Source organism: Mobula hypostoma, chromosome 23 (genome assembly GCF_963921235.1).
Source record: "Mobula hypostoma chromosome 23, sMobHyp1.1, whole genome shotgun sequence".
In the NCBI taxonomy this organism is placed as follows: Eukaryota; Metazoa; Chordata; class Chondrichthyes; order Myliobatiformes; family Myliobatidae; genus Mobula; species Mobula hypostoma.
In genome coordinates, this window is record NC_086119.1 from 13,753,340 (window position 1) to 13,777,634 (window position 24,295).

Here is a 24,295-nt window from a genome sequence, read left to right on the forward strand (position 1 = left end):
TAAAGACCTCCACATTCACCTAGATGTACCATGTTGCCTTCAGGTGGTTCTTGCACTCTGAAAGATGGCTAACGGCAGAGCAGAAATATCTGTTGTATCTAGTAAGATATTTTCTTACTGATGCTTGACTTTATTCTGTGTGACATTCTGGAGTCAGTGTGCAAGACTCCCAGGGCTACTCTTCCCTACCAGCATTCCACTCTACTGTCACTTCTGGTTTCTCACTCCTACTTTGGGTCAAAGACATTATCCAGAGATTGCAAGGAAGTCTTAAATATTGTTCCACCACCATAACCAAATTATTTGCCAAATCAGCCAATTTTAGTTTTTGCTTAATATTTATTAAGTGCTGCCTCAGGGCAGAATTAAAAGTTTTTGTTTTTACAAATCCAGTTTTAGAAAAATTAAGGCAGTGATGTATAAAATGACACTGGATTTGTAGGTTGCCTTAATTTTTTTGTTGGAAAATGGGGAAATGAAATTAATTGTAAATCATTAACATTTATAGTATCAAGGCTAACTGAGGATGCAATGGTTTAAGTATTTAAATCAGGATTTCTGCAAAACAATTTCTGCAAAAAAAAGTCATGTAAGATCTAGATATATCTAAATAAACAGTGTTTATAAAAAGTATTCACCCCCCCCCCGAAAGTTTTCATGTTTTTTACAACATTGAATCGGTGGATTTAATTTGTAGTTTTTGACTTTGATTTACAGAAAAGACTCATGTCAAAGTGAAAACAAATTGGTCTAAATTTACCACAATTATTAAACACAAAAATTGATTGCATAATTACTCATCCCCTTCAAATCAGTATTTAGTAGCTCTGAGTCTGTGTGGATCAGTCTCTATCAGCTTTGTCCACCTGTACACTGCAAGTTTTCTCCATTCTTCTTTACAAAACTGTTCAAGCTCTGTCATCTTGCATGGGGATCATGAGTGAACAAACCTTTTCAAGTCCAGCCTCAAATTCTGAAGTCAGGTCTGAACTCTGACTTGGCCACTCCGGAACACTAACTTTGTTGTTTTTTAAGCCATTCATATGTAACTTTGGCTTTATGCTTGGGGTCATTGTCTTGCTGAAAAACAAATCTCCCAAGTTCCAGTTCTCTAGCAGACTTCGTCAGGTTCTCCTCCAGGATTTCCCTGTATTTTGCTGCATTCATATTACCCTCTGGCTTCACAAGCCTTCCAGGGCCTGTTGCAGTGAAGCATTTCCACAGCATGATGCAGCCACCACCATGCTTCACAGTAGGGACGGTGTGTTTATGTTGATGTGTGGTGTTTAGCTTATGCCAAACATAGCGTTTAGTCTGATGGCCAAAAAGCTCAATTTTGGTTTCATCAGATCATTGAACCTTTTTCCAATTGACTTCAGAGTCTCCCACATGCCTTCTGGCAAATTCTAGCAGATATTTCATGAGAGTTCTTTTCAACAGTGGTTTTCTTTTTGCCACTCTCCCATAAAGCTGCGACTGATGAAGCACCTGGGCAACAGTTGTTGTATGTGTAGTCTCTCCCATCTCAGCCACCGAAGCTTCTAACTCCTCTAGAGTTGTCATAGGTTTCTTGGTGGCCTCCCTCACTATCCCCTTCTTGCACAGTCACTCGGGTTTTGAGCACGGCCTGCCCTAGGCAGATTTTACGGATAGGCCATATTCTTTCCATTTCTTGATGATTAACTGTCCTCTAAGGGATATTCATTGACTTGGAAATTTTCTTGTATCCATCTCCTGACTTGTCCTTTTCAATATACTTTTCAAAGAGTTGTTTGGAATGTTCTTTTGACTTTATGGTGTAGTTTTTGCAGGATATTGACTCACCAGCAGTTGGACCTTCCAGATGCAGGTGTACTTTTACTACAATCATTGAAACACCTTGACTGCACACAGACCATCTCCATTTAACTAATCGTGACTTTTAAAACTAATTGGCTGCACCAGTGATGATTTAGTGTGTCAGTTTAAAGGGGGGTAAATACTTATGCAATCAATTATTTTGTTTTATATTTGTAGAGATCTGTTTTCACTTTGACACGAAAAAGTCTTTTTCTGTTGATCAGTGTCAAAAAAGCCAAATTAAATTTACTGTGATTGAATGTTGTAAAACAATAAACAAGAAAACTTCCAAGGGGGTTGAATACTTTTTTTATAGGCACTGTATTAACGAAATTTGGTGGTAGTTTAAAAAATGTCTTTACTATTGAATAATGTGCTCCTATAAAATAATATCTGTAATAAGGCAAATATTTATATGTGTAGTATTTTATGTACCTATCCAATTATTGTGTATTCTACCAGAGTTAAGTATTTGCTGTAATCATCTGGCATGGGTGATTGGACCAAATTTATTTAGGAAAAAATATACAAAACCATAGTAGATCAATTTGCAATCTGATTTCTTTTTCAACAACTGAAAATAAATCACATTCCTTGGTTCATCTTCTAGATTTTGTAGCATGGAACAAAATACAATTCAATCCTTTTTCCAAAAGCTCTCCATTCTATATGTTCTCTTTTTCTTAATATTGAGAATACCTTTCAGGGCCCTGTTTGAAATCACCCTTTGTTAGCAATAAGATCACTGATATGCAAGAAGCAACGTTCTTGGTTTTGATTGCAAATTCATAAAGCTCATTTAAAATCATTGCAATTTTAAAATAAAAATGCCATGGTTGTGATTTTTCATAGTTTAGATATTGCCTATAATTTTAATTCAGCTTAAGTGCAAATGAATTATTTTCTGCTCAATCAAAATTTTAAAGTGAATTGCTGCATTAAAAAAATCACTTTGCTATAATGAATTGATGTGTGATTTTTGTCATAATTTATTTTAACAATGGAAAATTTTCAAATAGTTTGATTAACCTAAACAATGAATTATTTATCTAATGGCAGTTGGACTTAATCACAGATCTATTGGGAACTCCATCATTAGAAGCCATGCGAACAGCTTGTGAGGGTGCCAAGGCTCACATACTCAGGGGTCCTCATAAACAGGTAAGATTTTATCTTAGATTTTCTAACAAGTTTTTGCCTGTAACGGCATTTTCTGATCAAAAGAGTAATCATGATGTTTGAGTTGAATATGTAAACAATTTTTTGGTGTTTTGCCAAATTATATTTCTGTAAAGGATCATACTTTGGAAATCTGTTGAAATATCTGTTTATAACTACAATATTACTTTAAAATATCAATTTCCTCCTTTATTCCTACCTGTACATATGAATTCCTAAATCATTAATAGTTCCTGCAGGATCTCATTCAAGAAGTCAAATTATCTGGGAGTGAAGATGTGCCAATAGGTTACTTAACAATTAAGGTAAATGTCCAGTGCAGATTTTGTATTTGTCAGGATCACTATCGAATTATTGCACTCTACAATAGAGTAATAAAATGAAAACAGGAGACTGCAGATATTGGAATTTGGAACAAAAAACAAACTGGAGAAAATCAATGGGCCAGGCAGGATCTATGGAGGCAGAGAGATGGTTAACATTTAGGGTCAAGACCCTGCGACCTGAAATATCATCCCTTTGCCTTCACAGATGCTGCCTGACCTGCTGAGTTCCTCCAGAAGTTTGTTCTTTGCTCATTACACTTTACCTTGCCCATAGATGTTTTATGGGGTTTCACCCTAGAAGCTGTGGTAAGTACAAAGTCAAAACAGTACTATTCCCTTTAATCCAGATCAGTGATATTATTAAAAATAGGAAGCAAAAGGTTTCTTGAGGAAACCTTACAATGGAAATATGTGAATCAGTGAGTGTGAATAATCGTTTACTCCATATTCAATGCAGAAAGCAAAATGAAGAATAAAAGTGGGCTGGAGGAATGTGACAAAGAAAAAAAATTTCTCTTAAAAACCTCCAAGCTGTTTTGAAGAAATGAGCTTCTACATTTGAGTTGATTTTTGGCACCAGAGACAGTTTGATAGTAATCTAAGCCTAAATATTTTTTAAAAAATTATGCACTTGAATGAAGAAGTCTTAACTGTTTCTGTTGTGTTTAATGGCTATCTGGTGAATAAATTTATGCATTTTATTGCCAGATTTCTCGATGACCAATTTTAGCTCAGCTTCTAAAACAACAGGAAATCTGGGGCAGCAATTTTCTAACTTTTGTATTTAGCTGTGCATATTTGGATTCTAAAAAATTGCTGTCCAGTTTACCTAAGCCAGATCTTTATTGCAAAATCTAGGCCACTGCAGCACAGTTTGCCTTTGTTCAATAATATACATACTTGCACAGTGTCACTGATTGAAACAAAATCTATTTGAAATTTTATGGGAGCTTTTAGCAAGCAAATTTTAGATAATATAAATGTAGAAAAATATAATAGGCTTCAAGACATTGGTCAGACCATACTTGGAGTATTGTAGTAGTTTTGAGCCCTAACCTAAGAAAAGATGCGCTGGCATTGGTGAGGGTCCAGGGAAGGTTCACGAGAGTCATCTGGGGAATGAAAGGATTAATTGATAAGGAGTGATTAATGGCTCTGAGCCAGTACTCATTGGAGTTTAGAAGAAAGGCAGTAGGGGGAATCTAATTAAAACCTATTGAATGTTGAAAGACCGAGACAGTGGACAACATGTCACTCTATAGCCTCCTTTACTGTCGCGATGAGGCCACACTCAGTGTGGGGGAGCAACACCTTGTATTCTGTCTGTGTAGCCTCCAACCTGATGGCATAAACATTGATTTCTCAAACTTCCAGTAAAGCCTCCCCCACCTCACCATTTTCCATTCCCATTTCCCTCTCTCCTTATCTTACTTGCCTATCACCTCCCTCTGGCTCTCCTCCCCTTTTCCTTTCTTCCATGACTTTCTGTCTTCTCCTATCAGGTTCCCCCTTCTCCAGCCCTGTATCTATTTCACCAATCAACTTTCCAGCTCTTTACTTCACCCCTCCTCCCACCTCTTACTCTCATCTTTTTTTCTGCAGTCCTGATGAAGGGTCTTGGCCCAAAATGTTGACTGTACTCTTTTCCAAAGATGCTGCCTGACCTGCTGAGTTGCTCCAGCATTTTGTATGTGTTGGTTGAATTTCCAGCATCTGCAGATTTTCTCTTGTTTGTGAGTGGATATGGAGAAAATGTTTCCTATAGTGGGTGAGTGTAGTACCAGAGGTCACAGCCTTGGAATGCAAGGACACCCCTGCTTTTAGAACTGATGAGAAACATCTTTAGCCAGCAGGTAGTGAATCTGCAGAATTCATTGCCACAGACAGCTATGGAGGCCAAGTCATTGGGTATATTTAAAGTGGAAGTTTATAGGTTCTTGATTAGTTAGGCAACAAAGGTTACAGGGAGAAGGCAGGAGAATGTGGTTGAGAGGGATTATAAATAATCCAAACTGGAATGGTGCAGCAGACTCGATGGGCCAATTGACCTAATTCTGCTCCTATGCCTTATGCTCTTAAATCAACTTTACCAATAAACTTGAATAAAGGACATTATTAATTCTGAAGGAAATTTCGGTTGTTTTTCAAATGACTAGTGAATGCTTGGTTTGATTTTATTAATTCATGTCTTGCAATAATAGTCAATTATCTGCCATTTTCTGAGATGTTTTCAAATTACAGAATTAAACTGTGGGAAGTTTTACTTAATGTGGATCATGTTTATTTGAATATTGTTCTTTGGAAAGACTTTAAATGCTTCTTTTAAGACCATTCTTTCTTTTGTTTTATCTCCTTAAAATTGGTTAATCATTTCCTTAACCTTCTCAAAAATCTTTATTGATCATGACTAGAAAGGGAGCAATGATCAAATGAAGCCCATAATTGTCTAATATTTTGCAGTTCCCAATTTATCTTGATTTATATTGCCATTGAAGGTCACTAGACTGACTTTTATGTATTTGTATATGTCATTGTGAGATGCAGACTATCTTTAGAAAAGCACTCCATATTCTAGACATAGTAATGGATATTGGGATATCTTAAAATAGACTAAAGCAGTATATAAATGAATGAGCAAGTTGGACAAGTCTCCATTAGTTTATTTTGTATAATGATGTATTAAAATGTGCAGAATTGTTTCTCAAAAGTGGCATAACAAAAAAACACTAATACAGTATAAGGTTCTCCAGAGGGAAGATGAGAGACTGCAAATGCTAGAATATAGGGTAATAGCAAGCTGCTGGAGGAACTCAATGAGTTAGGCAGCCTGTGGAGGAAAATGGATTTCCCTCCATTGATGCTGCTTGATTTGCTGAGTTCTTTCAGCAGCTATTTTGTGCTTTTCTGGATCGCCAAAGAACACTGGAGATGTCGTCAATTGCATTTGAAGTGTTATAGGCAGTACTCTTTCCAAAGTGCATTTTGACTTTAAATGTGCCTTCTCTGCAAAAGTTTAAAATATCTGCATAGCTATTTGCTAATCTGAAGCTTGATGAAACATTGTTCCTGAAGGGACATAGAAAGTCATTGATTTTTGGCTGCCCTGTTCCTTTAGTGCCTGAGCAACTTCAAGGTTACTATATAGATATTTTCATTCAGCTGCTTAACAAATTAATTCTGCCTGCCAGAACATATCTCAGCAGTTGGTTGCATATTTATTGTGTGGTATACTACTGTCTGCACATAAGTACAATTGCAAAGAGGTGGCATGAATTGTTGGTTTACAAATTCATCTCATCTAATTTCAAAGTTACCAATTTCATGGAACTGCTCTTGAATGGCAAAGGTTTTATTACAAGTGCTTCAAAAAATGAAGTATCTGCTTTCTAAAATTTTATCAAGTGGTTTAAGAAATTGGTATTTAATCAGTAAAGAATTAATTTTAATATTCATTAGTGTCCATTTTTATTTTGCATTTTAATTATAGCTATAAGGAATAAAGTGAAACTTGTAATTTTTTTGCCTCATGTAGGAAATGACTTCATTTGGAGCTTCTGATGACAACATTATGATTGTTATGACTTAAATGTTTGAAACTTGCCCCTCTCATTAAAGGCTTGTGATTTTTTTCGATAGGTTTAATAAACAGAAGGACCAAATGAAAATATAAAGGAACGAAGTTGTAGGAAAATATGAGAAAAATGAACTTAAATATTTTGCTGAATTGACTATTGTACCTCCACATCCATAGTTTTCATGGATCCATCAAACTTTACAACTCCTCCCTTGGAGGGTCAGACACCCTGAGCCAATAGGCTGGTCCTGGACTTATTTCCTGGCATAATTTGCATAATACTATTTAACTATTTATGGTTTTATTACTATTTAATTATTTATGGTGCAACCGTAACAAAAACCAATTTCCCCCGGGATCAATAAAGTATGACTATGACTATTCAGAAATCTGATAGTGGGGGAAGAAACTGTTCATAAAACATTGAGTATAGATCTTAAAGCTCCTATATCTCTTCTCTGATGGTAGTTATATGAAGAGGATATGTTCCTTATGGTAAGGGTCTCTAATGATGGATGCCGTGTCCTTGAGGCACCACCTCTTAATGTCCTTGATGGTGGGGAGGGTTGTGCCCATGATGGAACTTGCTGCATGGACAACCCTCTGTAGCCTCTTGTGAACCTGTGCATTGAAGCTTCATACTAGGCTATGATACAACCAGTCAGAATACTTTCCACGGTACACCTTTAGAAATTTGATCTTTGACATACCAAATGGGGTGGAGCATCTGACATGCCTTTTTCTGTGATTGCATTAATGTGTTGAGCCCAGGATAGATTATCTGAGATGTTGATGCCCAAGAACTTGAAGCTGCTCATCCTTTACACTGCGGAACCCTCAATCAGGAATGTTGTGTGTTCTCCCAACTTCCCCTTCCTGAAGTCCCATCAATTCCTTGGTCTTATTGATGTGAGTATGAGGTTGTTGTTGCAACACCACTCAATTAGTCAATTAATCTCACTCCTGTATGCCTCCTCATCATCTTTTGCCAACAACAGTTGAGCTATGCCTAGCCACGGTTATGAGAGTTAAGAGGGAAGAGCAGTGGTGCTGAGATAGTGGTATCCTTGAGGTGCACCTGCAACTGGCAGCAAGGAAGAGATATTATTATTGATCCACACTAACTGTGGTCTCAAACTAGATTTGTTTGAGAACCAGATTGCCAGGGTAGCACGAGTGGCTGTGGGGAAAGTAGATGTTAAAGACTACAAGCAAAAGGTGAGCTTGGTGGGACTAGTGTTCTGAGTTGGGCCAATTTCAATTCGAAGAATATTGTACGTAACACAGATGAACTTAGATCATGGATCAGCATGGAATTATAATTTTGTAGCCATTAGTGACACCTGGTTGCAGGAGGGTCAGTACCGGCAACTTATTTTAGACTTTGGGGCAGGAGTGGCATTACTCAATGAAAATCTCATAGCAGGACATGCTACAGGGTTCATCTACCACGGCAATTTAGATGGAGTTGAAGAATAAGAAAGTGATGACCACATTATTGAGATTATATTATAGACCTTCCAATAGTCTGCAGGATTTAAAGGAGCAAATTTATAGAGCGATACCAGACAGTTGCTGGAAATAGGCTGTGATGGTAAATGATTTTAATTTTCCACATATTGACTGAGACTCCTATACTGGTAAAGGGCTGTGTAGGATAGAGTTTGTTAAATGTGTTCAGGAATGTTTCCTTAATCAATATGCAGAGGTCCAAACAAGAGTGTGATACTGGATCTCATCTTAGAGAATGAGACTGGACAGGTGACAGAAATGAGTTTAGGGGAAGACTTTTGATTATAATTCTATTAGTTTCAAGATAATTATGATAAAAATTTGAACTGGTCTTTGGGTTAAGATTAAAAATAAAAGGCAAAGTTAACAAGGTTAGGTAATCATGGTTTTCAAGGGATATTGAAGCCCTGGTAATAAAAAAAAGTGCACATCAGGTATAGGCAGTTAGGATCAAATGAGGCTCTTGAGAAGTATAAGGAATGCAAAAGAACACTTGAGAGAATCACGAGGGATAAAAGAACATGAGGTTGCTCTGACAGACAAGGTGAAAGATTCCTAAAGCTTCTATAGCTCTATTAAGATCAAAAAGATGGCGAGGGACAAAATTGTTCCTCTTGAAGGACAGCATGGTTATCTATGCATGGAGCTGAATGAGGTGGGATAGATCTTAAATAAATTATTTGTATCTATATTTACTCGGGAGACAGTCTGTAGAACTGTGGAAAAAGAATAAGGTCATGGACAATATCCACGTTACGGAAGAGAATATGCTTGCTGTTTTGAGGTGAATTAGGGTGGATAAACTAGGGTGTCAGGGCCTGATGAGATGCCCCCTCAGACTTTGTTGGAAGCTAATGCAAAAATTGTAGGAGCCCTGTTGGAGATACTTAAAGTGTCCTTAACCATAGGTAAGGTCCCAGAGGACTAGAGGATACTAATGTTACATTATTTCAGAAAATCTCTTCAGAATAAGCCTGGAAGTAATAGGCTGTTGATCCTGTCACCAGTAGTGAGTAAATTAATGGAAGGTTTTACAAGGGACAGGATATAGAAGTATTTGGATAAATAGGGCCTGATAGTCTACATTAGCTTTGTGTGTGCCAGATCATATCTAACCGATCTTCGAGTTTTTCGAGGAGGTTACCAAGGAAGTTGAAGGGAAGGTGGTAGATGTTGTCTACATGGATTTCATCAAGGCCTTTGACAAAGGATAAGAGGCTGATCCAGGAGGTTGAATCACTTGGCATTCAGGATGAAGCAGCTGGATTCAATGTTGGCTTAGCTAGAGAAGCCAGAGAGTGGGAGTAGGTGGGCTTCACACGTTCAGCACCCAATGCATAAAATAATCATTTATCTGATGTGCCAGCAAACAAATGTAATTGTCTGTTCCATTGTGTTGGATTCTGCAAGTGTAGGAACATAGAAAGGAGAATGGAACAAATTTTTGAACAGTTATACAATTGAATGTTTATTCGTCAGATTGATAACAATGTTGCAGCTTTGTACTTTCCTTGTACCTCAATTTGAATACCTCGGGTGGAACATTAGCTGATTGGCAGAAAACAGAGAGTGGGAATAAAGAGATCCTATTCTGGCTGGCTGCCGGTTACCAGTGGAGTTCTACAGGAGTTGATGTTGGGACTGCTGCTTTTTACGATGTATGTCAGTGATTTGGACTATGGGATTAATGGACTTGTGGCTAAAATTGCCGATGATACAAAGATAGGTGGAAGAGCGAGTAGTGTTGAGGAAACAGAGAGCCTGCAGAGAGACTTGGTTAGTTTAGGGGAATGGGCAAAGAAGTGACAAATGAAATACAATGTTGGAAAGTGTATGGTCATGCACTTTGGTGGAAGAAATAAACGGGCAGACTATTATTTAGATGGGGAGAGAATTAAAAATGCAGAGATGCAAAGGGACTTGAGAGTCCTTGTGCAGGATACTCATAAAGGTTAACCTCCAGGTTGAGTCAGTGGTGAAGAAGGTGAATGCAATGTTGGCATTCATTTCTAGAGGTATAGAATATAAGAGCAGGGATGTGATGTTGAGGCTTTATAAGACACTCGTGAGTCCACGCTTGCAGTATTGTGTGCAGTTTCGGGCTCCTTATTTTAGAAAGGATATACTGACATTGGAAAGGGTTCAGAGAAGATTCACGAGAATGATTCCAGGAATGAAATGGTTACCATATGAGGAACATCTGGCAGCTCTTGGGCTGTATTCCCTGGAATTCAGGAGACTGAGAGGGGATCTCATAGAAACATAGAATGTTAAAAGACCTGTGCAGATTAGATATGGCAAAGTTATTTCCCATGGTAGGGGAGTCTAGGACAAGAGGGCACAACTTCAGGATTGAAGGACATCCATTTAGAACAGAGACGCGGAGAAATTACTTTAGTCAGAGGGTGGCAGATCTGTGGAAATTGTTGCCACGAGTGGCTGTGGAGGACAAGTCATTGGGTGCATTTAAGGCAGAGATTGATAGGTTCTTGATTAGCCAAGACATCAAAGGGTATCGGGAGAAGGCAGGGGAGTGGGGTTGACTGGAAGAGTTGGATCAGCCCATGCTCAATGAGCCGAATGGCCTTCTTCTGCTCCTATATCTTATGGTCTTATGAATATCTGTAGTTAAGTGGTGTCAGAACCCAAGTCCCATCACTTAGCTCCACTAAAATACAGGGTGCATGTTTAATAAGATTGCCGTGCTCTGAAGCATGATGGTGTTTCTGAGTTGAATTGGAAACATGCTCTCAGGAAAATATTGAACTATGAATTTTAAGATTTGGCACTTGTAATTAAAGCTACTTAATATGGTACATTTCTGAGAAATTTGGGTTCATTCATGGATGGGAGGGGTCTGGAGGGTTATGATCTGGGTGCAGATTGATGGGACTAGGCAGAATAATAGTTTGGCATGGACTAGATGGGCTGATGGGCCTGTTTCTGTGCTACAGTGTTCTATGACTATGATACTAAATACTTCAATAACTTAATGTACTGTGCTGTTGTAATATTTTTGAACTGTAGCAAGCATGTAACATTCTGATCCAGAAATAGCTTTCTTTCCACCGTATTGAGTTAGGTGGTGTGTAATCTACTGTTATATAGCCATTGAGTTTAAGAATTGTTCAGTGTCTTGGTACAGTTTTGTCTATTTGCAGCAGAATCCTCATCTTTGTTTTGGCTGTATTTCTGCCTAAGCTGGCAAACTTTTGTTCATCAAAACAAGTTCCAGTTTGTTTTTCTCCTGTCTTAGAGCTTCAGTCTTAATTACCCTGTGACCTCTGCAACTGACAAGTACCGGCTAATGCCATTTACTCATTATCCAAGGATTATCCTGGGCTTTTAACAGCATGTCAAAAAAATTAGCTATATTTATGCAGGTAGGTTTCAGTAAGTAGCATTCGAAAATCTTAGTTGTGCTGAATCACTTATCCTATTTTTTATGGGGCTCTCCTTTTATACGAAATAGCAGATTTTGTGTTAAATTCTTTTGGTTTTTTTTAACATCTCCACAGTGTAATTTTCCAGCATTATCATGCAAAGGATTTTAACATTTAGTTCTGAACTTTAATTGGTGTTGTCATACTCTACTGCTGGTTGGGCTCACCATGAAGTTTCATGGCTTCATTTAATTTAACCATTTGAACTTATCCAGGAATAATTTGATTTTCCAGATTACAAACAGAAAATAAGTGCTTTATTATATTTCACATTGTGGCTGATATGATATTGATAGTTAGAAAACTTTTGGTGAGGTAATTTTGGACACGTAGTTGTGGAAAGCCATTCTTAGCCATTCTTGGATTCTTAGAAATCAGTGCTGTTAGACATTCTTTGCAGTCAGGGGTCCCAACCTTGAGTCCATGGACCCCTTGCTTAATGATACTGGTCCGAGGCATTAAAAAAAATTGGGAACACTTGTTTGCAGTGAGTACTCAGGATGTGTGTGGCACAACTGGCAGGTGTGTTTACAGACATTTTTAATCTCTCCCTCTCCCAGTGTAGAGTGCCCACCTGCTTCAAAACATCTACCTCTGTCCCTGTTCCTAAAAAAACCAAGGTAACATGTCTGAACAACTGGCGTTCTGTCGAACTCACCTCAATAATAAGCAAATGCTTTGAGAGGTGGTCAAGGACTACATCTGCAGCATGATACCACCCACACTGGACCGCTACAGTTCACCTACTGACACAACCAATCGACAGACGATGCAATAGACACAGCTCTACACAGAGTCCTTACACATCTGGAGAAGAGGGATGCTTGTGTGAGAATGCTGTTGTTGGACTACAGTTCAGCGTTCAACACCATAATTCCCTCCAGGCTCGACAAGAAGCTCAGAGCCCTTGGCCTTCACCCTGCCTTGTGTAGCTGGATCCTGGACTTCCTGTCAGATTGCCAGCAGGTGGTAAGAGTGGGCTTCCGCCCCTCTGACCCTCAACACAGGAGCTCCTCGGGGCTAGGTACTAAGCCCCTTCCTTCACTCTCTGTGTACCCATGACTGTGTCACCACCCACAGCTCCAATCTGCTAATTAAATTTACTGATGACACTATACTGATTGGCCTAATCTCAAATAAATAATGAGGCAATCTACAGAGAGGAAATCATCACCCTGAGACAGTGGTGTCAAGGAAACAACTCCTTCAATGTCACAAAAACAAAGGAGCTGGTTGTGGACTACAGGAGGAATGGAGACAGGCTAACCCCTATAGACATCAATGGATCTGGGTGAACAGCTTTAAGTTCCTTGGCATAAACATTGCCGAGGATCTCATGTGGTCTGTACATACTGGCTGTGTGGTGAAAAAGGCACAGTGGTGCCTCTTTCACCTCAGATGGTTGAAGAAGTCTGGTATGCCCCCCCCCCCGCCAAATTCTAAGAACGTTATAGGGGCACAATTGGGAGCATCCTGACTGGCTGCATCACTGCCCGGTATGGGAACTGTACTTCCCTCGATCACAGGGCTCTGCAGAGAATGGTGTGGACAGCCCAGCGCTTCTCTAGATGTGAACTTCCCACTATTCAAGACATTTACAAAGACAGGTGTGTAGAAGGGGCCCGAAGGATTCATTGGAGACCCGAGTCACCCCACCCACAAACTGTTCCAGCTGCTCCCATCTGGGAAATGAGACTGCAGCATAAAAGCCAGGACCAACAGGCTCCAGGACAGCTTCTTCCACCAGGCCATCAGACTGCTTAATTCATGCTGACGCAAATGTATTTCTATGTTATCTTGACTATCCTGCTGTTCATAATATTTATTATAAATTGCTATAATTGCACATTGCATATATAGACGGAGATCTAATGTAAAGATTTTAACTCGTGTATATGAAAGATGAAAGTAATAAAGTCAGTTCCTTTCAATTCAGTGTGACATATTTTATTATTTTCATTGTTATTTAGTATGCAGTAAACAGGGAATTTTATTTAAGTAATTTAAGATTATGAAATGTTAAGCCTATGGAGCAATTTTGTAGAAAATCAGGGTGGACTTGGCAAATGAAATGGATTGAAATTGCACATCCTGGCCTTCAGAAATGAATTGACAAGGTTCGCTCCCAAGAATTAATAGCAGAATTAAAGTCTGATGCTGAAGTGCCAGTTTAGATTGAAAATTACATGTAATTTGCAGAATTGGTACCTTATTCATTATTGGTATGAAAGTAGATTGTACCATTGTTGATTGTTTTCACTGTAAAACTGTAGTTAGTGTTCTCTGTAAAACTGTGTCAATTTCCTGTATTTGCTGTTAACCTTGAATAAAAGTTGTGACATAACAAGTTATACTGTACTTCATGTTTTGGCTGCAAAGTGTAGAGTGGTGTCACTTTTCTGCAGTGCATTAGCCACTTTTATGAAGGTCATCATCTAACCTCTACACAAGCCTATTATATTTTAGCAAAATTAGTACTTCCAGATCTGTGATTTAATTTTTGATGCCCTTTGGAGAATCTGCTTTTGTGCCAACAATATTGATGTGCACATAATGGGGCAGTTCTCCTCCCTGGTGCCAGTCCTCAAGCTAGTGATGGTAGTGCTGTGCTGTGTCAGTGAACTCCATAAAAAGTGCTTCCAAAGGGGCAATAAACTTCCTAACTCTCAGGCTGGCAATCTGTGCAGAGCCTAGCAGTTTCAGCTGCTTTATTGAAATCAAACGAAAGAAATGTCGACCGAGAAAACTGACTTTATATGTATGTACTGTAACTATTTTAAATGTGTAGTGTTTTAATTTTAAATTTTGTTTTTAAGAGTTCCCAAGTGTCTTTGAATGTTTGAATAGCAAACTATATTTACAAACGTTAAATTTCAGAAATTGCTTTGATAGCCAGTAGAGCTGGAAGCAGTGCCTCACTAGTTATAAGACCCTTCTGAGGGTGCTGCCATCTCATACTAGGATAGATCACACCCTTTGCTAGGCCAGTTGGAAGAAACAAAATGGTCTTAAAAACTGGCAACCATTGATGTTGTTCTCAGATATCGCAAATATCGCAGAATCAAATATCGCTATGATAATTGTACGTCTGGTATCAATTGTTTGGCAATAATAAAGTATAAAGTATAAAAGTATAGATCAGTCTCAACATACCACCACTGTTATATGAGAATAAAAGTTAGGATTTATTTACAAGGAATATTTGGATATTAGCATATATAGTCCAAACTTTCTGGAGAGTATTTATTTAGTTTTTGGTAGTTTTAAATGTTCATTTCTAAACATGGGAGGGGAAAAGATGAAAACAAGAGATTCTGGAAGATGCTGGAAATCCAGAGTACATACACAAAATGCTGGAGGAACTCAGCAAGTCAGGCAGCCTCTACGGAAATGAATAAACAGTCAAGGTTTGGGTCGAGTCCCTTTACTAGTCCTGATTTAAGATGTTTGTTTTGTAGTGATAGTTCAGTATGTACAACACTTCTGTTAATTTTTAAATTTTACTACAATTAACTATAGAGAAATGCTGGTGCATATCTGGCACTGTCAAGTATAAGGTTACATTCTTCATTGTACTGGATAGATGCAAGCTGTGTGATTATATATTGCTTTTGAGATTTCAATTTTGTCTCAGCTATGCAAAATCATGTTTGATTTAGTAATGAGTGTTCTTGCAGCCACTATCTAAATTCATCTAAGCCTTAGAGCATCACTAATATAAAAGGAAGAACAGCACAACTTCAAATCAATATTGTACAAGGGCTGGAAGCTATGAATTAGGTTTTGGATTTCTTTTGATCTTTAAAATCTTTACCCAGCAGTGATGGGAAATGTATCTGTATGAGGAAAAAAGATGATCTAATGTGTTGAATCTGTAGTATCTTGAGGCACACTTGATAAGTTTGAAGCAATGCATTAAACAATTGTGTACTATCAGCCTAATGTTTGAATAGAAATACTGAAGTTGCAGCAAGGAATGAGAACATGAACAAGAAGGAGAAGATAGCATCTTAAATTTCAGATGAATTGGATGTTTGTTTCTGAAATAAAAATCATGCTTATGATTTTTAAATAAAATGTAGAAAATACATGAACTAATTAGAACAGAAATACACTGAATCATAAGCTTGTCAACAACTTGCTACAAAGAGATGTAGTAACTACTCATAACTCAGTGCCACATACACCCAGCCCCCTGTAGTGGTTTGAGCCTTGTCTGTTGAAAAAATATTTGCATTCACAGTCACTGCAAGTGATTGCCTCAATGTATTCAATAGTGACTGCACTTAAGGGAATACAAATGAAAAAATAGTCTGGCACTTCCTTTTTGTTTGAAAATCCAATATCATGTGGAATAAGGTTATTTTAGATTTATAATCAAAGTTTGTAAAATCATGATGCCTCTTGAACCATGACATCACAAGACACTGTGATTATAGGATGGGATTGTGATTATGTTGCATCTCTATAATGCACAAGAGATTCTGCAGATATTGAAAATCCAGATTGAAAATGCACAAGATGCACTGACATTTTGGGCCATGAGCCTTCATCTCTATAATTTCATTATTTAACAATTGCACAGATCTTAATTCTTGAGGTTGGAATTTAAGTTTGTTCAATAAATCCAGCTTAATTGCTTGTACCTTAAATTGGAGCATGTAGATTCAGCAGTAGTCTAGGCTTTCACTGTTCTAGGCTTTCACTGTTCACGGGGAGGAACTTTTAAAACTAAGAACCTTTCTGCATATTTTAATGATGCATGAGTATTTAAAGATGCTTTATTTCTGTTTAAGAGATTTATTATAAAAGACACAGGTTCTAAACTGTTTATGATCCAAAAGTGAACTTGGCATGATTTACCCAAAACCAGCAAGATCAGAGGACTTGGTTATGTTCTCAGGTCTTTGTAGTTGATTGCATGTATTGTTTTCCAAGCCCCTGGCAGCAGCAAATCTATATTCATTTTGAATTTGCTTCTATTCTCATTAGTAGTGCAATCAGCAGTCCTGGACTCAGCAAATTTTGCTATCAAACACTGAATAAAAGGAGACACAAGGTTGCAATTAGTCATAGTCATACTTTATTGATCCCGGGGAAATTGGTTTTCGTTACAGTTGCACCATAAATAATAAATAGTAATAGAACCATAAATAGTTAAATAGTAATATGTAAATTTGCCAGTAAATTATGAAATAAGACCAGGACCAGCCTATTAGCTCAGGGTGTCTGACCCTCCAAGGGAGGAGTTGTAAAGTTTGATGGCCACAGGCAGGAATGACTTCCTATGACGCTCTGTGCTGCATCTCGGGGGAATGAGTCTCTGGCTGAATGTACTCCTGTGCCCACCCAGTACATTACGTAGTGGATGGGAGACATTGACCAAGATGGCATGCAACTTAGACAACATCCTCTTTTCAGACACCACCGTGAGAGAGTTCAGTTCCATCCTCACGACATCACTGGCCTTACGAATGAGTTTGTTGATTCTGTTGGTGTCTGCTACTCTCAGCCTGCTGCCCCAGCACACAACAGCAAACATGATAGCACTGGCCACCACAGACTCGTAGAACATCCTCAGCATCGTCCGGCAGATGTTAAAGGACCTCAGTCTCCTCGGGAAATAGAGATGTTCTCTGACCCTTCTTGTAGAAAGCCTCAGTGTTCTTAGACCAGTCCAGTTTATTGTCAATTCGTATCCCCAGGTATTTGTAATCCTCCACCATGTCCACACTAACCCCCTGGATGGAAACAGGGGTCACCGGTACCTTAGCTGTCCTCAGGTCTACCACCAGCTCCTTAGTCTTTTTCACATTAAGCTGCAGATAATTCTGCTCACACCATGTGACAAAGTTTCTAGTCTATGCTATTACAGGAGCATAGAGCTGAGCAGGTTGAGCAGCAACTATGGAGGCAGAGATGGTCAACATTTCAGATCTTGGGACTATTATCAGTACAGTATAGAGTGGAAATGGCTTATATGTGTGGGTGGAAGTAAGGGGTGTGCAGAGGCTGGTAGGTGCTAAATAGAAGCAGATGAGGCGGGAGCTGATAGGCAAATAATTCTGGAAAGAGGAGGGGTGGAGTTGGGAGATGGCTGGTGGGTGATAGTAAAGACAAAGAAAGAGGAAAAAGAGGTGCAAATGGAACTGGTAGGGGAGGAATGATAGAGACATTCTGGAAGGCATTAAGCAGAAATAAAAAGCTGTGGCTGCTGGAATTTGGTATGGGCAGTGATAAGTGGGATTAGATGACCGAGGGATGAGGACAAACGATGAGTTGGGGGAGGGGATAGGAGAACCAGAAGATGATAGACTGTGGAACGGAATCGTCTTCGGGTGGGTGGGGAAACAGGGAGAGAAAAGAGTACAAGGAGTATAGGTTATTGGAAGATGAAAAATTCAATATTGATACCATTGGGCTGTGAACTACCTAGAAAGAAATGTGGTACTGTTTTTCTAGTTTACATTTGACTTCACTACCCACAGTGAAGAAGACAGAAGACTGGCATGTGGGAATGAAAAGGAAACTAGAAATGGCATGCAACAAGGAGAATGGGGTGGCCATTGTGGGCAGAGTGTAGAAGTCACATAAAATGGTTACTCAGGTTGGAAGAACAGCACCTTATATTCTGTTTGAGTAGTCCCCAACCTGACTACATGAACATTGATTTCTCTAAATTCTGATAATTGTTTCCCCTTTTTTCCCCCCCCCCTTCCCCCAGTGTCCCATTCGGTGGCATTCTCAACCCTTTTTGGCCAGCCAAATGACCTTCCCTTGGTTCCCCACCATCTTCCCTTTTAGATTTAGATTATGAGAACACTCAGTCCACTTTTATTGTCATTTAGAAATGCATACATGTATTAAGAAATGATGCAATGTTTCTCCAGAGTGATATCACAGAAAACAAGACAGACCAAAGACTAACACTGACAAAACCACATAATTATAACATATAGTTACAGAAGTGCATAATTTGATGAAGAACAGTCCATAGGCACAGTAAAAAAAAAACTCAAAGTCCCGAGTCCATCGACTCCCAAGTCCCTGATAGCAGGCGGCAAAAGGGAGAAACTCCCTGCCATAAACCTCCAGGCACTGTCAACTTGCCGATACCTTGGGAGCAGCCAACCCCAGCCGACCCTGAGTCCATCCGTCCGAAAACTTCGAGCTTCCGAGCAGCCTCTCCGATACAGCCTCCCGAGCACCTTCGACCTCTCCCTGGCTGCTGAAACACGCAAAGCCAAGGATTTCGAGGCCTTCAGCTCCAGAGATTCTGATTACCACACAGTAGCAGCGGTAGCAAAGCAGACATTTCAGAAGTTTTCCAGATGTTCCGCTGTACTCTTACGTCTGTCTCCATCAAATCAGGATTGTGCACGGTCCCCTACTTGACAGATAACAGACATCATCGCCGAAATGGCATTGCGTGCTGTCGTCATGCCGCCATCTTCTCCCATTATTCTGTGGTCCACTGTATCTCCTATTAGGTTTCTCCTTCAAACTTTTATCTCTTGCACCTATCCCCTTCCAGCTTCTTACTGCATCACCCCCTCCCCACTCCCCCAATCACCCACCTTCTCCTCACTTGGTCTAATATCACTTGCCAGTTCATACCCTTCCTCCTCCCCCACCTTCTTATTTTGGCTTCTGCTCCCGTCTTTTCTAGTCCTGATGAAGGATCTCAGCCTGAATGTGAATTGTCAAGATTTCCAGCATCTGCAGAATCTCTCGTCACCTAACATAAGTGCTTGGTCTCACTTGTGTAGAAGAGGCCATATTGAGAACATTGAATGCAATAGGTAAATGTTGGAGGAGTTGCATGTGAATCTTTGATCTGAGTAACTCACACAATGCCGGCTGGTGGTGCAGTGACATCAGCGCAGGACTCCGGAGCAAAGGTTCCCGAGTTTGAATCCAGTCGGGCCGCTCCCATGCACGCTTTCCATTCGTGCCGGTTGAGTGTCAAGCTCGCAACTCGGCCTCGTAAAAAGAAAAACACAACTGTGCTGTGAGAAGGACGTGGGGGACCACTCTCAGAATCTTTCCTCCAAGACAACCACTTGAAAAAAAAAGTGGTTGCCGAGGCTCTGGCAGAGTATGGCACACAAAAAAAAACACATAAAATGCTGGAGGAACTCAGCAGGTCAGGCAGCATCGAAGTACAGTTGATGTTTCGGGCCAAAACCCTTCAGCAAGCCTCAGGACTTTCACCTGAGTACTTTTTGGCTCATTAGCTTGTGGTGAGGTAAGAAGTGTAGGGACAGGTGTTGTACCTCCTATCGCAGAGGGAAATGCCAGGGGTTGGGGTGAGGTGGATGGATAGCAAAGAGCAAACCAGGGAGTCACTAAATTGAGTGGCCTCTGCAGAAGGGAATAAGGAGGAGAAGATTTGACTTGTGGTAGAAACCAATTGAAGCTAGCTAAATTGACAGAAGATGTGCTGGATGCAAAGGCAGGTAGGGTGAAAGGTGACAACCAAGGGAATTCTGTATCTGTGCTAACTGAATGGGGGAATGGATAAAAAGTTGAAGACATGTGAGAGTTCCAACCACATTGGAAACCACATGTTCTGAAGGAGGATATTACACATGTTCTACAACTGAATTATTTATAAATGCTCATTATATAGTTTGTGATGTAAGCTACAAGAATAATGTATCAGTGCATCCTTATTGGACAATTGGGACTAAATCAGTTCTAGCTGTAATATAGAAGTAAATGACGCAGGAGTAATACAAGAACCTAGGAGAGTTGATGGGAATGTGGGGAGAATGGGATTAGTGTAATTGGGTGTATGACCCTCAGCACATAATCAGTGGGCCAAAGGGCCTGTTTCAGTGCTGTATGGCTAATTGCTAACTTGAGTATTGATTAATGTAATTCATTGTAATTATTTCCATATTATTTCCTTTAGAAGCAGTTTGGTTTGGGTGATGCCATATAGTGGTGTATGCATGTTTAATCCCAGCTCTGAATTACAGAATGGCAGTATAATTGAGAGCATAAGGAGGTACTAGGATGATGAGAATTTAAGAGTTTTATTTTCATGAAGGGTTGGTAAGGTTTTCCTTTTGAGAGCGATTAAGAGCTATAATCTCAAGTAATTCATCAACACATGTCAAGTTTGTTTTGCAAGCTTTCCTGTTTATATGCAGTGCCAGTTAGGGCTATTGAACAAATAAAATACATTGTCTCATACAATTAATAAGAGAACAATCTTTACCTCTGAAGAATTCATGCATGTAGTTTTCTCATTCAGTTTTAAGTATGAAAAACATAGTTTCCACAATGCAAATATTTTCAAAAGAGTGGGTCCCAAAGTCACTTGGACTTTGAACTTGTGATCATTTGTTTGTATTAATGTAATGTATATGATTTAGCAACTGTTAATTTTAATACTAAAAGACAATTGTGTGAATTTATATATTGATGGCTAATGTAGTGCTAATGGAATGAGTATGATGAGCTTAATGCAAATGGAACAGTATTTCACATGTGCAGAAAAGATTATTGCTGAGTGGAAACCATTTATTCTGTATCTCATTTTTATTGAAAAAATATCCTAGATTAAGGAAGTTAGTTTAGACAACTGTTTATTGGACAATGATTGTTTTCATAAATAGCACCAAGGTAGTTAGCATTCTACAGCATCAGGATATTCTGCTGTTATGACAGCTTTCATAGCTTGAATCTTTACTAAAAATTGTTTGTTGAATAAACACTACTACTACTACGTCGACTCAGGCCTAGGGGGCCGGCGTTGGGCATGATGATGGACTCTCCACTTCTCCCTCTCCCTCATCAGTGTGTTCAGTTCATCTACATTAGCCGCGCCGCTGTCTTCTAGGAGTGTGTTGACCATAGTCTTGGGAGGGTGCCCAGGGTTCATTCTCCCATGCTTGGGTTCCCATATGATGACTAGGCTGGCAGGCTGGAGTAGTTTAAATAAAGATCTGTGTGTACAAGTCTGTATGAAATAGGCCACTTAGTCCAACTGCTAGGTTAAATCAGTAACTGGGAAATCTGTCCCAGAAGACCTTGAATGTTTTTTTAATAGATCTTAAACCTTAGCATGGAAATACATATAAGGGCCTGTTTAGCTGTGGAGAACTGCTTCTATTAGTAAATTAGCCCTGAAGGTTTTCAATTTATCCTTAGTTTGTCTTTCTGTATCAGTCCTGTCACTCACACTACTGTGGGTCTTTGAAGACCTTTGAAGACCTTTGAATGCAAAGCTGGTTGTTCTGGAACACCATAGATGTCATGGAGGACTGGTGAGTGGTCGTGTGGGAGAGTATTTAATCTGTTCTTGGTTGAACAATAGTCCAGTTATCTAGTTATCACTTGTATCTTTTAAGAGTTTTAAAGGCAATTTCTAAAGGTAAGGTCATTATTCTTTAGCAGGGTGTCTCTTCCACCCATCCAACATATTTATCAGGACAACTCTGCACATAGGACTCTTAGCATTGTTAATGATCTTTCTCGACCGTTTCACAATATCTTTGACCCCTTACCACCTGGCTGGATGTAGCATTAGGATGGGAAACAGCTTCTTTCCCCAAGCCATGAGACTACTGAACACCCTGCCACCACCCAGGTATCGTCACACATGAAGCACCAGTAGCATTATACAGTTTACTTTTTAACTTGTGACATAAATGAGCCTCATTATTTGTTAATGTATTTGTGGTGATATCAAAAAAGGATCTAGTGATTCCCCGGCATATATGATAAATAAACTCTTCTCAGGCTTCAAGCTAGGTACAAGTAGTGATTATAACCGATGTTTCAATGACAAACTGTGCCATCTTCAGGGATGATGCCTGGTAAGTCTAGTCCAGTGGTATTTATACCCCTGTAATCTGTCCCTCCTAATTGGTTAGTCCTCATCCCATCAGGTTTCCACTCTCTTACTATGTTTAAAAACAAATTCCAGTTTTACTTGGAGCAAGACCTTAGTCTTTGAAGGCCCGAGGAGAGTTTATTTGTGGTGATATTACTTTGTTTTGCACCTTGGTCTGGAGAAATATTGTTTGGTGGTATACGTGTATACGGTTGAATGACAATGAACTTAAATTTGATTGTGAGGAGATAAACTTTCATTTGCAGCTTTTATTGCCAGCATTTTCCAATATTAATAAAACTTGTGAAAGATTTGAGCACTTAATTGATTATAGGGTAGAATAACCAGTGAATACTGGAAGTTTAGATTTATTTGTCACATGTACATCGAAACATACAGATAAATGTGTCTTTTGCTTCAATGACTGACACAGTCTGAGGATATGCTGGGGGCAGCCCACGAGTGTCACCATCCTTCCGGATACAAGGTAGCATGCCCAGAACCTGTAGATCTTTGGAACGTGGGAGGAAACCAGAGCACCCAGAGGAAACCCTTGCAGTCATGGGAAGAATGTATAAACTCCTTACAGACAGCGGCAGAATTGACCCTGTGAAGGGTTACGCTAACCACTACACTACCATGTAGAACTGCTGCCTCAAAGCTTGAGTGACTCAAATTTTATCTTGACCTCTAGCATTGTCCCTGTGGGGTTTGTATGTTTTCCTATGTTCTTTATATGGCTTTCCACCAGGAGTTCAATTTTTCCTATCATCCAAAAGACACGCAAATCGATAGGTTAATTGTTGTTCCTGGCGCATCAAGTAGCATTTCTTGCCTTTGATAAAATGAGGAGAATAAAACAACTTTAGTGTAGGATGGTATAAATGAGTGCTTGACAATGCAGAAACATGGTGAGACAAAGGGCCTGTTTTCTTACTGTGTGACTGCATAATTCTGTGACTTTGTATAGGTAATTAATGTTTTGATACAAATGACAAACCACTTTATGGACTATTTTTTGCAGCAAGTCATCTTTTTCTCTGAGAAACTTGTCGTTTCAGAATTCCTGCATTGCACATCTTCTATTATCACTTCATTATACCATTCTGTTTATTAAGGCTCTTAAAAAAGGGCAGTATCCTTGCTTGTGGAAATGAAAGTAACAACTGCCCTCATATGACCTTTGACAAACCCAATCTTCACTGGCAGCCAGTTATCATCCATTTTGAACACAGAGAGAAATGATACTTTTGTATAGCTTCTCATTCTGCAGAGGTTATTTTAGAATATGGTGGTGAGGCTTTTAAATATTTTGGCGTATTTATTAACTCAGACTGCTGAAGGAACAAGTTTAATACTCTGAATGGCCTTTTACTGTTTGGTTCCTGCACAACCAATAAATAATTTGCTGATTTAAACACTTGTAAGATTGCAGATTTTATCTTCCATCTCATTAGTAAAGTGACTTATTCTGGTTATGTGAATGCTATTTAAGCTAATTTTAGTATTAGATTAAAAATTACTAATTTGCATATTCTGCAACAAAACTATTAATGCTGTTAAAAATGTACGTATT

The 24,295-nt window shown here is 39.1% G+C and overlaps 1 protein-coding gene across 4 annotated transcripts in view; it reads left to right on the forward strand.

Moving 5' to 3' along the window:
* Positions 1 to 24,295, forward strand: part of nlk2 (nemo-like kinase, type 2) — a 172,694-nt gene that overhangs the window by 114,825 nt on the left and 33,574 nt on the right. For 2 of the 4 annotated variants that reach the window (XR_010015909.1, XM_063031660.1), the window contains exons 7-8: positions 2,899 to 3,000; positions 3,249 to 3,323. Coding sequence is in view for 3 of the 4 variants with exons in the window: in XM_063031660.1 (XP_062887730.1) it covers positions 2,899 to 3,000; positions 3,249 to 3,323 (177 nt within the window). In the remaining variant the exon portion in view is untranslated. The remainder of the gene's footprint in view (positions 1 to 2,898; positions 3,001 to 3,248; positions 3,324 to 24,295) is intronic. The other 2 variants (XM_063031662.1, XM_063031661.1) reach the window with 1 other exon arrangement.